The 15,544-nt window shown below is 35.9% G+C and overlaps 1 protein-coding gene across 1 annotated transcript; it reads right to left on the bottom strand.

The window, feature by feature from the left end:
- Positions 1-6,198: 6,198 nt before the first annotated feature.
- On the bottom strand, positions 6,199-13,605 carry LOC114650502 (collagenase 3-like). The gene is made up of 10 exons (XM_028800166.2): positions 13,451-13,605; positions 12,186-12,427; positions 11,709-11,857; positions 10,680-10,805; positions 10,362-10,523; positions 9,823-9,946; positions 9,399-9,532; positions 8,200-8,359; positions 8,018-8,121; positions 6,199-6,522 (listed from the first exon to the last, which is right to left on the bottom strand). Exons 1-10 carry the CDS (start codon positions 13,553-13,555, stop codon positions 6,416-6,418), a joined length of 1,413 nt encoding a protein of 470 aa, XP_028655999.1. The 5' UTR covers positions 13,556-13,605; the 3' UTR covers positions 6,199-6,415.
- Between the last annotated feature and the right edge of the window lie 1,939 nt (positions 13,606-15,544).

Below are 15,544 nucleotides of genomic sequence, written 5' to 3'. Positions count from 1 at the left end.
TACTCTAAAAGTCAGTTAAAAACATGAAGTGGAGGATACAACCTTTAGTGGTCCAGTTTGCACACTGTGTTATCCCAACAATTAATCATCCAACTGTCCACGGATGCAGTCTGTTCACCGGACACTCGTTTCCCAACAGAAGTTTTGTCAAATCGTTGAATCCCTGTCAGAGTCTCTTCATCGTTCCTTTTTTTCCACTCTGGGCTCCTTGTGTTGCTCTGACCTAGGCACGCCTCATTTCTCATCTGCCAGCTTTGCTTGGTCCTTTTATGCAGCTTCCCACTCTCGCTGGACCCACAACCGGTATCTCCTTGTGGAGCTGTCTCTTCCTCCCTGGAAGTAAGTGTTGCCGTCATTGTGCCTCACGTCATGCCAGCCACATACCCTCGTCTGCCTGTGAGCCCCTGTGCTCTGTCCAAGTGTCTTGGCAGCGTTCTCAGTGGACCATCCCTCTCCCTCCCTGCTCCTGCCCAGAACTTTAAATCTTCTTCAGTCCCTGCCTAGATTAACAGGACGATGGATTAAACAATGGCACATCCAAATTTCCTGGGTTTAACAAATATTATAAACAAAAGTTAACAAAATGTATTGTTAGCAACTATCAATGAGTACGCATATGCTGTTTAGAAACCAATATTTTCAGAGATGTTAATTTCCAAGTCAGGTAAATACAAACATTTTCCAAGGAAGGAGCAGTTCTTTTATCACAATTTTATATTTTTTGTATATTTAACCAGGTAAAACTTCAAAGCAGTGATTCTTTTGTAAGACAGCTAATACCTATATCCTGTAGACAGCCATGACAATAATCAGTAACAGGATTACCCAGGAAATTTTAACTTCTCACCCCAGTCCCAATAAAGGGTGCCTATTGCCTCTTCATCGGCTGTGTTTTAAATGTAATATTTACATGTTTCTTTGCCTAAGAGAGAAATGGAACCACCCAGTGTACAAAAAATGTCCCCCTCTGTCACTTGATCTCAACAAATGTCTAAATCCTATACATTCTCCAAGTACTGTATACCTTGTTGCCATTTTTACCAAATTCTTCTATGAAACAACAACTTCAACAATGTATTTCTTATATAGCCCAAAATCACACAAGAAATGCCACAATGCAAACTGCGTTTCATTCTGAATGGGCTCATGGTGTGGTGAGTTGTCTTGACTTTATTTTGTGTTTTTTGTGATTTTCTGGATATTTTGAACCATTGCTCTGTTTTTGACCTCACAATTTGTATTTGTATTGGGACAAAGGTTTCTATTTTTGTGCCTTTTGCTGTGAGCTTATCAAAACTTATTTTAGTGTTACAGAGCATTTTTGCAAAATAAATGTATTATTTATAAAGCTTTTTCTTTGTACTTTGAGAGTGACTAGCTGGGGTTGATAGTTTTCTTCTCTAGTGGGCATTTTTGAGTCATTGTTCAGGATTGTGTGCTTGGGAACTCTCAAGTTCTTAACACCTTTTTAAGTGCAGAAATGAACCAGCCTGCTGAGCACACACATTTGGATAATACAAAATTCATACTAATAATAATTAGATGGGTTTTCAAGAGGACATATCATCTGCCATTTCATCAAGTGTCCTTTATCCCTTGTTCATTTCTCACCTAAGAATTGTTCCTTTCATTTTGTGTTGAAAGACATTAGAATAAGACTGATATCACCTGTATTTTTTTGATCTTCCCTCAAACATTTTAACATATTCATTACATATATGAATGAAATGATTTCTTAACTCAAATTTTTCACCTTTCTTCTATCAAACTTAAACATCCGGTTTTGTTCTATTAAAATCTTTAAAAGTCAGATATTCACTTTCCTTTATTGTCTTTTTATTTAGTTAAGGAGAAAAATTACCTAAACTACAGGTGATAAAATTGTCGTAACAAAACAGACCTTTTCTTGTATAGGCTGATCTTGTGGAGGCTTGAAGTTAAATGTTTAGCATTTTGTCCTATAAATATTGTCAACTTTCACGCCCATGTTCAAAACTAGCAATGATGTTGTACAGGGCTTCCTCTGTTCAATCCTTCGCGGATGTAACCCTGGAATTTATGGAATTAAATCTGAAAACAACCCTAGGGGCATTGTTGTATCCAGTTCATACTTGACTTAGGTTGTTTTTTTCAGCCTGTTCCAGATTTAGATGAAAGATTATTGAGGTCTTCAAATGGTGGTGTTAACTTAGGGATATGTGCCAGTAAATAAACTGGAATGCAGACAATTTTTGTTTAATGCTGTACAGATACTCAATTTAAATTTATTTATAAAACAATAACAAGTCCTACAACCTCATTAAACTGTAGGATTAATAAATTTCAATTATACCAAACAGCCAAGAATTTGTACCAAGAATGTTTGTTGAATTAATTTGTCTTTAATAACATTTATCTCATGATCTAATCAACTACATGTATTGTTTGATCCAATAATAATTTTTTATGTTCTTGTGGCTACACAAATTAAGATAAAGCAATAGGAACACGATAGGCTATTGTTTAATTTTAAGTGAGTAGCTGAGAACTGCAAAACACAGCAGATAACAAAAAGTTAAAAGTATTTCCCCTTTTCTACAGGTTAACAACAAAATTCTAGCTATTCAGGTCCAAAATTCACTATCTCTTATCTTACATTGAAAAACCATCATCACAGAACATGATCCAGTGTAATAACTGTTAGAGTTGCTTGCCCAGTTGCTCATCCCCAAAGACTGCCAAAGTGCCCATTTCTTGCATTTAAACCTTCTTCTGGAGTGACTTGCAGCTGAGCCTATTGTCACTTCCTAGGTCTGGAATGAATGAACAAAGTCTCAAGGCCACAAAGACCACTACAACTCCTGGTCCATCTGTACCCCATAAAATCCAGAACTTTTAGATAGTTTCTAGCAGTGCTTATTCAATGTGTTGCAACAATCAGTTCTATTGACCCCACCCACTAAATTGAGCCTAATGTTGTAATCAATTTTGTAGTTCCTGCTACTTTATGTATTATTTATGCACCCTTCAATATATTTTATTGTTATCATAGTGACATCATTCTATCGCTATCTTGTTGGTGCAACTATTTTGTGCTAGTTTTTCTAAGCTGCATATTCCAATGACATTAGTTGCTAGTCTTGTAATCGAACATTGCCATTATGTGTGACTTTACTGCGTACTTTATATTTAAAAGATGAGTATGAAAAGGACTTGATCTGTGCATTGGATTCACTTAGAACTTAGAAACAAATTTTTTAGTTTAGTTAGAGGAAAACAAATAAACATAGTATAATCTCAACTTTGATTTGCCGTTCAGTGTATTTGGCTTATAACAATTGATATTTTTGATTTCTCTGTGGTATTCGGACTGTTTTACCTGTCCTTAACCTCTTTCTTTCTCTGTCTTGCCTTTGCTTATATCTTCGTTAGCATCTTCCAAGAAGACTTTAGTGCTATGATCCAGCCTATGTCCTTCACTACAACATTGGTTTGTATTTCTGGATAGTCATCTCCCATTCTCTTGTCACTTGGTATAAGATTCCTGCTTGATTCTTAAGACTTTTATTATCCCGTTTCATGTGACCTAGTGATCACACAGCCTCCTTTGATCAGCTGTCTTTATTGGCTAGGCGATGTCTCAACCTCCTGCCATACCGATTAAGGTTTCCATTTCTCCTGCTTAAAAAGCAAAGCATTCTTGTCATTAGCTGGGACACCGGCGCTTTAACATCATAAGGAAGTAGCACCTGTTTCCTCCAAAGTTTCACTTCTCTTGCTTTTTCTCTGATGCCACTATTTACGGCATGCTAACATTCCTTACTGTCTTCTTAGTTCAACTTTGTATATGCTTCCATCCATATTGTTATGACAAGTAAAATGGCCACTTGTGTGTTTTTTCTCATTCACGTAGGACCTTGCTGGAACTTGCCACCCCTCACTTCTGGACCATCTATTTAAAAAATACAATGTTTCACAGTATCTTTTATAGTAATTTCAGTCTTAGGTTTAGGAGTTTATCTGAGCAGCATCTGATGCAAGGCATAAATTAACCTTGAAGAGACAGAAGTAACTTTCCTTGTTAACTCAGTTATTTCTTTTACTGATCACTTCCAAAATTGATTACTGATGACAGTGGTGGTTTTCTTTTAAACAGTTGTCAAGAAATTCACCATATTATATTTAATTTGAATAGAAAAATTAAGTGACTTTAAATGAAAAACTCAAACGTACAATAGGATAATATAGTAAAGAAGTACCGATAAATTGAGAAAAATTCAGTATCTAGGTAGTCATTGCAGACATTGAACTTATAGTACATGTACTTTTATGAAGTAAGACTCCTTATTTATGAGAAACCTGGAAGACATGCAGAAGGCACTTTAGCATGTCAAATATAAAAAAGTTTTTACAGTCCACCTTCTAAAGCAAAATAATACATTTTAATGCCTTGATACTTACATAGTAAATGGTTAACATAAAGACAAGGCTGTGCAAATTCAGCATCTATGTTTTGTAGTGTCTAGCACTTGATTGTTCAAAATAGAGATTCACACTGTGATTACTACAGTATATAAGTAAGATAAAGATCAAATCATGTGAATGTATAACTTATAGGGACAGCAGATGGAAAACATATGCAGTGTTTAAATTTACATTTAAAATGCTTAATAAAAGACTTTGCAGTTTAATACAAAATGTGTGTTATTTTGGCCATTGCATAATCAGTCCTGTTTGATGTTTGGATTCACACTTTTAAGAATAAGAAGCTAATGTAGCACCTTGAGATTGATTTTAAAGAGAAGGAAGCTGGCATGTGTTGCAATAGGAAATAGAAGACATTTTTCCAGACACCCTTTATAGCAATAGTCTGCACCCCTAAAGTAGTGTCTATGGTGCCTCCGATTGAAAAAGGTAGACATACTATATACAGTATGAGTTACTGCTTGACATAAGCACAGGTTAAAAGATATACAATGTCTCGAGGCATCAACCTCAGAGTTAGATGTGTCCAGCTTTTTTAAGCAATTTATATGCTGTAGCTAGACAGCAACTCTGATGCATTTCTGACTGGGTTCAGGAGTTCCAGTAACTCACTAGAAAACTCATTCACAAAAAGATTAAACTCATGATAGTAGGACAATCAATTAATAGTTGGATAATGCTAGAAACTACATTAGCAATGGGGAGTTTTGCATAGTGCATTACTTTTTTGGTGCACAGATTGGGAGCATTCCTGAACATCTTAATGAGCTCCTGGCCAGAGCTGGGGTGAACACAGTTGTCATTGTTCACATTAGAAGAAAGAGCATAGATCAGATTAGACCAAGATAAGGATAAGTTACAAGGTCTGCAAGAAGGCAAGTAAAATGACACCTTTTATTGGCTAACTAAAAAGATTACAATATGCAGGCTTTTGAGGCAATGCAGGCCCTTTCTTCAGGCAAGACAAATTTGAAAACCTGAAAATAGGGGCCAGCCTTGACAAGGTGGCCTCCCACTGCCTTGTGGCAGTACAAGAAATTTTAAAGGAGATCAAAAGACATGTCTTCCAAGTCTTGCTGTAGGATGGTGGTGCAGGATTTATTGGGCATTGAACTGCCTTGTAGGAGGGAGGTATGGGTGTATTGGGAAAGTGTATGTATGGGACAGTTGTGCTCTAAAGAATAATTAAATATGTAAGTAAAAATAAACTAAAAAAGTACATTAATTGTGGAAAAACTAATATAAAATACATGAAATGGAGTTGTAAACAGCTGTAAATAAGTAAAATATTTTAATAGCAGAAACCTAGTTAAAGTTTCAGGGTGGGAATAAGTATAGTAAAAAGGGATGCATTTTATTGAGATTAGATAGAGAAACTGAAAATGGTGGGCAGGTAGTTATATACTTAAGGAATAATTAAAATACAAGATTTTTTTTCAAATGGGAGATTACTTATGTTTCTGTGAAGATATTTGGTTTAGAAAATTAATCCACAAGGACAGAAGTGCAGATTTTGCAAATGCATATGTTGTATTATTGCAATGCCATGCTGTTGTTTTTATATTTTCCCGGTGCCTCCCATCACCTGTAAGTAAAAATTACAGAAAAGAAGGGCTGGAGAAATTCAATGGAAGTAACTAATAACATAAAAGGAATAAGCCATTTATTGTATGTGTTATAATTTACAACATATTATGAAATACCAATAGAAAGAATGACACATGGTAAGGTAAGTAAAAAAAAGTTTTGTTTTAATAAACAATTGCAAAGAGCTTTTACAAAATATAAAAAGTGCAAAGTAAATATAAAAACAATCTGAACACTTGATAACTATTATAGTTCAGTCTAAGTTACACTCACACGCACATACTGTAAGCAAGTATATAAAAAAATCACAGTAAGATATTTAAAAGTTCAAAAATATATTTTTTTTGAACAAAACAGCTTTCTTTTACTTTTGGCAACCAAGAAAGTAATTTCCATTTAAAACACCAGACACTTTCTTTGATTGAAAGTTATATTCAAATATTCTTGGACCATTGAAGAGATACATGATACCTAAAAAAAACAAAAAAAATAATAATGGAATAGCTGGATAATTAAAAATTAGTAATTTAATTCATAAGTAAAATTTCAACCTGCCTGATGAAGGCTATACAGACAAAATGTTCTACCTCTGAAACATTTGCCACTTTTTATTTTTGTAGAAACACAGTAATTAAATAAATTATATATTTCTGAACAGAGTGTGGTACTTTGCAATGCTGGAAAACAAATTTATAGGTGGTCGAGGACTTTTTATTCCTACAGTTGTTTATATTTTCTTTATTGATTTTTTATTTGCCAAATTATTACAAAAAATCAACTTGTGCTGCATAAAACTAGAAGAATGTAGTCATTGAATCTATGGCCAAATTCTAGTTCTTGTTTGCCTATTCCTGCAATTACAGAAAGTCCCATTCATCCATTTATTATCAGCTCTTGCATTCATGATGCTGATACCAGGGCATGTTCTGAGAGTATCAGTTGTAGGGGTGGAGTCACCATTGGATAGAGGGCACTGTGCTGGGCACAATCATACGCAGACCCAATCTTGCTATTTTAGAAAAGCCCATTAACTAAATGTGTACATGTTTGGGATGTGCAAGGAATACCACCCAGAAATTAGGAGACTGTTCAAACACCAAAGAAACACTAACTAGTCCAGCATTCAAATTTTTTCTCTTAGTACGGTGAAGCAGTTGTGCTAACCATGGCACAACCATGCCAACTTAACAGGGTAAATTTTGTGTTTCTTAAAATAGTAGTGTTCTGTTTCTGAGATCACAGGACAAACATATTCTGCTTGCTCTTGCCCAAATCATTTGCAACAGTAAACTTAGTGAATTAAGTTACAAAGTAAAAAGAAAAACATTCCAGACATTTTATAATAGATATAATTCAAGCCAAATTATTGTATATGTCATTGTTAAAATGATCAGACTTATAATTGACAATGATGTCTGCTCATTAAAAAATCCTCCTAAACAGGACCATTTAGAAAACTGTGGTCCTAAAACTAAAAAGACACCACAGCCACCATTATGTGAATAATTATTACCAAGCCAAAAGGAAACCAAAAAATATACATATATATTAAAGAAGTAGTTCAGCTAAGCAAGAAGTCATTTGCAGGAATAACCTGACTTCTGATAAAAACTTTCAGCTGTGAAAACCTGCAGCCCAACTGAGTCTTCAGGACTGAGTATACATTTGGGACTTACGCAACGCCTACAGTGAGAAGAAGTGACAATGCCAAGGCATTGTAATACTTTGTGTGCTTTACTATGTTCTCTACCATCAGAAACTAGATAATTTTTTTTCCACATTGACACTGTACAAAAGCAAGACATAAAGATCCAAAGACTTTCATATTTGTATAAGGAGAGTTTGAGCAGTAAAATATTTAGAAATTACTTAAAGTGATCTTGAACAAATGGGAGATGATGCCATGTAGTTCATTTGGCTTTTAACTAACAAGCACTAATTTAAAATAAAAAATTGAAATAATTACCATTGCTTTCTAAAGCAGCATTAACTCGTCCACCGATTCCTGGGAAGTTGGCTTTTATTAATTTGGGGTAGCCTTTTTCCATTTTTTTACTTGTCTCATCATAACTGAAATTTGAAAAAAAAATTACTTTCTGTTCTTCAAAATAAGAAATGCTCTACAGCATTTCATGAGAAAATGATTACCTGTAATAATGTGTTCCAACAAAGAACAAAGTCTTTTGAGTCTGTTCAATGTACAATGCAGCATCAACTTTTTTCACTGTTGGTGGGAATCCAAATTTCTGGATAGTTCTTGGATAGCCTTGTAAGATATCATAACCTTGCAGAGCCCAAACCCTCTTTCCTGAAATTGAAAAAATATATATTTATACTACTTAGATGGCATTCTATACTGTGATACTTGAAATAATAAATGAATATATGATCTTAAAATAGAGGAGGGTACTAGTAAAAAATAACATAACACAATCAAATCTACATAGTCCAATTTAGGGATATTTGGATTAAATAAATAAAGTGCATTACCTTGTTTTATTAATGGCTTAATACACCAGCATGTTAGGAAATGTATTCATTCTTTTATATAATTAACTTTTACAAGAAAAGTTTACTCATGTTTTAAAATAATTCAGAATTTTATAGTGCATAATGCTGTGTACACTATGACAGACCACTAAAACAAAGAATTTTTAGTTAGGTTTAATTCTGTTTCCAGTAACAAGCTCAGAGTGTTGCACACATTTTCAAATGTAAGGTAACATCAACACAGACAACTTCTGTTAAAGGGAATGATACAAAAATTTTAAAAAGCCGAAAAGCACAATTTTTTTAATAGGTCAATTTGAAAGGACAGCTGTGTGAAGAAAGAGTGAAGAAAATGCCAGAGTCGACAGAAGCCATAGCCCTTTTGATTCTGATCACCCATCACTGCCAGTGGAATGGGCAATTTCACTCATTCATTCACTCACCAAGCCATTTCATAAAGTTACTTAGTCTGGGTTGTGAGGAATCAGATCCCATCACAGCTGAGCAAGTCCTGGATAGAATGGCAATCAGTTAAGTGCTTTTTTTGGATTACTTTACTGGCTCTTAGTCTTACAGGGGTGATAAACTGAAAACATTACTAGAGGGTGTAGGAATGTAAAAAACATTCTTCTTAATTTTTTTTGCATGTGCTGTAGATATACTGTAATTTTAAATGAGTGTTGAAGCTGACAAGGTTTTCTGTCCACATAGTGCATGAGTGTTCCATGTAATGGACTGGCATCCTGTTCAATGTTGAGTGCTGCCTTGCGTTGGATACTGCAGCATAAGTTTTTACTCCTTAAATATTTGTACTAAATAGAGCAAGTTCAGCTATTAGATAGAAGAATAGCTCTTACCTTTAAATACAAATACTGTATCCCATACGAAGCTCTCATACACTGCATCTACTTTGTCAGGAAGTTCTGGCCAGAAGGTTTTGATGGTGGTCTGTTCAACTTCTATACTACCAGGGCTCTTGCGCCAGAGGAACCTAAAAAGATATGTATTGCATTCTATTTAGAGAGTTCCATTGTAATATAGTTTTATAATCATCTTTTTCTTTGTGATTAAATCACACAATTACACTGTAAAACATATCAGATATTATAGAAAGACTATAGAGTTTTTTTTTTATCATGTGATTCATGATGAAAAGAAAAGGAGCTATTTATCCATATCTGAAACCTCAACCCATGATTCCTGGAAACATTAGTATAATCATGAATATTGGAATATCTTTTGCAATAAAAATGACAAGTACTAAAAATGCTTTTCCCTTACCTGTCCTTAAAAAACATTGTTTCTCCACGAAAAGTGGTCGCTGCATCTAAAACCAAGCTGGTATCACATGCACTGGGAGTTTTTGGTGGTGCTGGTTTTTGTGGATGTTTGTCAGGATTAGGCCCTGTGAATCAATTACAGTTTAAGCTGACTTACTGAAAACCTCACATTTAATTTTCATCAATGGATTTGTTCTATTTATATTATACAATCTGGAGATTACCTTAGTAGCAATAAGAGCAAATAGGGACTTGGACTGCACACTTTATGCTAATCTGTCTTTGAACACATAGACTTAGACATGTTTGTTTAAACCACCTGGTATCAATAAACATGAAGTCACTAAATTTTTATCAATCACTGTTACTCATTATTGGGGAACTCTGGCATTATGGATGCTTCATTTATTTTCCATATGCTAAGGAAAGTCATAGATGTTCAAGTTAGAAACCACTTTCTATTTTCTTTAGCTACCACATATGTTTTATAATCAACAACAAGAGATGTAAGAGATCTTTATAAATCTTTACAGCACTTACCATATAAAGACTGAATCCCATCAACATCATCGCTTGACAAAGTGAAACTTTCTAGGTTGACATAGCTATAGGTTGGGTACATCAAGGCACCTGGATCTTTTGAGTGTGACAGGCCTAAAGCATGACCAAACTCATGGGCAGCCACGAGAAATAAACAGTATCCTGGAATGGAGATAAGTAAACAGTGACAACTCACTTTGAAAACTCAAAATACATTTATTTAAAGTGTTCTGTTGTTTAGTTAGAACTTTCAGCTCTGAACTGTAACTTGAATGTGGAGACATTTCATAAATTAAAGTTTTCATGTGAAGAACTTACCTGATGAGCCCGTGGAAAAGGATTCAGCTTCATCAAAGTGTGTGTCTCCGCCAATGCCTGGTGAAGGTGCAAAAGCATGAGCGAGTATTCCTTCTGGACCATCAAAGGGAGAATTGTCACCATGGTCTATGTGTCAGAAAGAATGATTGAAAGTATTAATTCGTGTGTGTGTGGAAAATTCTGTGGTTAACTGTTCTTTTACATGAAGGATGAAAATTGTCTATCTATTGTGGTGCCCGGCGGGCGTCCATGCCCGGCCGGGACGCCTAGGAGGAGTGGAGGAGGGCTTGTGCCTCCTCCAAAGCCCTCCTCCAGGACACGAGGGGGCGTCTTCCCTGGTGGTTTTGGGGACCACGGATACGGAGCTTTGAAGCTCAACCCTGTAGGGGCCCGTGGTCACTGCCAGGGGGCACCCCGATGCCTTGGGAGCATTGGCCCTCAGTACTTCCGCCACACCGGGAAGTACTGGGGGGAAGAGACTTGAGGGCACCCGGTGGACTTCCGGCTTCACCTTGGGAGCTTCCGCCACACAGGGGTATGGCTACGGAGGTCATGAGGATGCACCTGGAGCCCATCCGGGGCACATAAAAGGGGCCGCCTCCCTTCAGTCGGAAGCGAGAGTCGGGAGGAAGAAGACGAAGCATGTTGGAGAGGAGTGGAGGCGGACCAGAGAGAGAGAAAGGCATTGTGTTGTGGCCAGGACTTGAGGGGGTGCTTGGTGCTTTGTGCATTGGGTTTGTGCACAATTATTGTAAATATGATGAATAATAAACGTGTGGTGTACGATAACATGGTGTCCGTCTGTGTGTGTCCGGGCTGCTTATCACACTATCTATCTATCTATCTATCTATCTATCTATCTATCTATCTATCTATCTATCTATCTATCTATCTATCTGTCTGTCTGTCTGTCTGTCTGTCTGTCTGTCTGTCTGTCTGTCTGTCTGTCTGTCTGTCTATCTATCTATCTGTCTGTCTGTCTGTCTGTCTGTCTGTCTGTCTGTCTGTCTATCTATCTATCATATTTACCTCCATAAACAAAGGTGATCATAATGTCAGCTGTTCCACTGTAGATTCTGGTGATTTTTAGTGGGGTAACTTCAGTCCAAACTTCAAATGCACTACTTATTGCTTTGTCTACATCAGCTTTAGGAATATCAGGTGTGTAGTTTTCAATTCTACAAAACAAAGAAAAAGATTGTGTTAGGGCAACTTTATTAATTATGTGACTACAAATGTTTTTCATCTAGAAAGACATTACACTCCTGTGTTGCCACGTCTACATACCAACTTTGCCTGGCCATTTAATGATGGTGTTTTGAATATATCTTAGTAGATGTGTTTAGCTGTTTTTGCTTACCCTTGGGCTTAATGTCTGTATGGAGAACAAAGTAACAGACCTGTTTCTGCTGTTATTTTTATGACAGGGAAGGTACAGCTAGGAAGAAATACTAAAATACATACATCATTCTTGCAGTTTGTAACAAATTGTATGACAGGTATTACCTGTAAGTCAGATCGTTTGTTGCCCACTTTAGTCGTCCTGGAAATGTAGAGTATGAAGCCACATCAGGTACCCCACATCTGGGTGTTTTCATCTTCTGAATCGTTTCAGTATCTAATTTTCCAGTCACCCGCAAGCCAAAAAACTTCTGCATTTCTTTAAGTTTTTTTGTAAATTGTCCACTGCTTCGTTTTAAGTGATCTCCAGGTGCACTTGAGAGATTGTAGAACTTGTGTAGATAATCCTATACAGAAGATGACATAAAAACACTAAATATAGGTTCAAGTATTTATTTTAACTAGAGACACATCTGCATCAGTCACAGTAAAAATCTTAACCCTCTAAACATATTGTCACTGTAGAGTGAAACTTTAGAACTGAGCACAAAATCATAAGATAACAAAAAATTAAAAACTCAAAGTCTTTTATGTAACAAATTATTCAGCAGAAGGGTGTCAAGAAACACTACTCGGACTTCTTTATATCAACAGCAATACATATAATGCATGTGACAGCCAGGTCAGTACTTTTCTTTCTTTTTAATTTTCTTACTTTATTGTCATTCCGATGTGTGTTCAGACCAGAGTCTGTGTGTGTATATTTATTTACTTATCCACATATTTATTTATTTCATTAAAGAACATCTGTAAAAAGCCTAATTCCCCCCCTAGAGACAAATAAATAAGGTTCTATTTATCTAAATAATTTTAAAGGTGTAACATTATGAAACCAATGTTAGGTTCTGTGTAATCAGCAATCAGTGTTTGAAAGTATCAACAAATCCGTCTACAAGCAATGAAAAATCAATTAATTTTTAGAATGATAATATTCCTTAAGGTGACACAAGGAATGAAAATTTATTCTAACCAAAACAGACACAAGACAAGGACCAGTGCTGGTCATGCCTGCTGTCCATTGCAAGCCACACTTACTGTACAAAAACACCTAATGTTTAATTCATATTCATAATTCTATAATCAACGTAACATCATATCTTTAGGTGGAAGGAAATTGGTGTCTATAATGAAGAACCCCACAAGGGAAGTTCATAAATGCCACACAGAAAACACCCCAGGTCATAAACTAAAGGTTCTAATCCATGGAAGATGGCAACTTTTTTCCATTGTGCTGGCCTGAAAAAAATATTAAAATATTGAAAGCAAAAAAAAAGAATTTGTAGCAGTTAATATGTTTTTATAGAATATAATTGGTTGTAAAAATACCATTTATATTGTTTAATTAAAAGAAAAAACAGAACAGCAATTACCTGTGCTAATTGTCCGTCATTTTGTTTAGGGGTGTCTCGAAGGACTGGGGTGGCACACCCTCCTGTCACAAAAAGAGTGAAAACGAGAAGCTCAAAAGACAGCATTGTGCACTTTTGCAAACCTTTAGAGTAGTCAATGCTGCTGTGCGCAAACTCTTATCACTTATATACCATAGGACTGCAACCCTGTGACTGTTATCAAACTGAATTAGTCATTTAATTATTGTGTAAATAATAAGGAAAGGAAGTGGAGTGTCATTCTGGGTAAATAAATGATGAGGCAAGTGATTTAACAATATTTGATTATGTCTTTTTACTTATGTCATAGCCTACCTTTTTTAGTTCCTTGTTTTTAGATATGCTGAATTAAATGATGTGAAATATTTTAAGGCTTTATTAGTTTAAAATACCACCAGTAATCTGATATAAACTGCTCTTCTACTGCCTTGAATTTTAAGATTAAAATATTTCATACTCTCATTTTCTGGGCATGCTGGAGCATTAAAACAAAAGGGTCAGATGTGGATTAAGCTGAAATCTGACTCTAATCCCACCTGTGTGCAAACAACATTCAATATCCAGGTTCCAGAATATAAAATGTACACCATTGTAGCATTTTTTTAGCTTTTTATTTTTTGGGGAAATTCAGATTTTTTTTTTTATACTCACATGGATCTCACCCTTTCCCTGAAAGGAATATGTGATAAATACAAATGATGGCTTTAATGGCTTCCTTACTTTTCAACTTTACAACATAAACTTTAAACTCTGTGGTATAAAACACAGACAGAGCCATGAATATAAACTAGTACACTCCATTAAAAGTGAACCGATTCATCAAATAGGTGATCAAAAATGCAGGAATCAAGCAATAGGTCAGGCACCTTCCAGGTATGTCCTAGATGTTTTTGTGTCATCTCACAGGCTGTAGGGGGTCATGATAATCCAGTCTGGGTGGTATGTGATCTGGCATTATGCAACTGGAACGTTGCCTTATTTTTTCAAAGCCAAAAAGAGGGACAACCGCTAGGTTTATCACATTTTTATACTGCATAAAAATTGATACTCTCTCATAACTGATTGCTCTCCAGGGACCTCATGTATAAATGGTGCGTACGCACAGAAATGTTGTGTACTCCCGTTTCCACGCTCAAATCGCGATGTATGAAACCTAAACTTGGTTTAAAGAAACTAGTAAATTAAACAATTTTAAGATGAAGTTTATGATGTTCTACTTTAATGGCAAAATAAACTACGTGATTAAAGTGGAAATTTCGAGATTAAAGTTGACATTTCATGCTTTTTTCCCACTGTGTGCCTATTTTTTTGTCTGTACCCTAATAAGCTTTCATATGACACTCAGACGGTGGGCTACGACTTGCCTTTTCACGGCGACTTTGATATGTGATTTCTTTTTTATTTTGGGCACTGTGCGACTTTGTGAACTTGAGCTTTCGAGTTTCTCCGACACTCTGTCACTCGATCAACTTCCTTTTGTTGATTATACCACTGTTTAAACCAACAAATAGTACGTTTTTCCTTTGCCTCCACTTGGTATTCGCTGAAATTCTTATATTTTCCCCCTTGCTTTTCCCATTGTCTTTTCTCAGAAGGCTATTTATATTGATTTGCATATTCAAAGAGGCGTAATCCTGGGAGGAGTTGGGGCGGGACAGAAGGCGCGTGCACGTGCGTTACTTTTCATGCTGATCGGGATTTATGTAGTGGAAGAACGTGAAAGTCTGCATACGTACAGATTCCTGCATCTGGATTTTTCTGTGCGTACGCACATTCCCGCTTTTGTGCTTACGCCATGCTATAGTGTGAGTTCTACGCATGGCGTTATACATGAGGCCCCAGATCATTATACTAAAAGTTTGTGATATGTGCTTTTGCCTTAAACAGAGGTTCTTTCTTTCTTTCTCTTTCCAGGATGTCTTTGCACTTATACAGCTATCATTCACAGTGGTACAGAAATGCCTTTCATTACTGAACACTTATTCATTCTGTTCTAGCCGTAAGCTGACCCAAGCACCAACCCATTGAAGACTTTCACAAAAGAGAAGCAAATAGACTTTACCTTGCAAACCTAAC

The sequence above is a fragment of the Erpetoichthys calabaricus genome, chromosome 4 (genome assembly GCF_900747795.2).
Source record: "Erpetoichthys calabaricus chromosome 4, fErpCal1.3, whole genome shotgun sequence".
Classification (NCBI taxonomy): Eukaryota; Metazoa; Chordata; class Cladistia; order Polypteriformes; family Polypteridae; genus Erpetoichthys; species Erpetoichthys calabaricus.
Note: the sequence above shows the minus strand (reverse complement) of the source record. Positions and strands in the feature narration are given on the sequence as shown.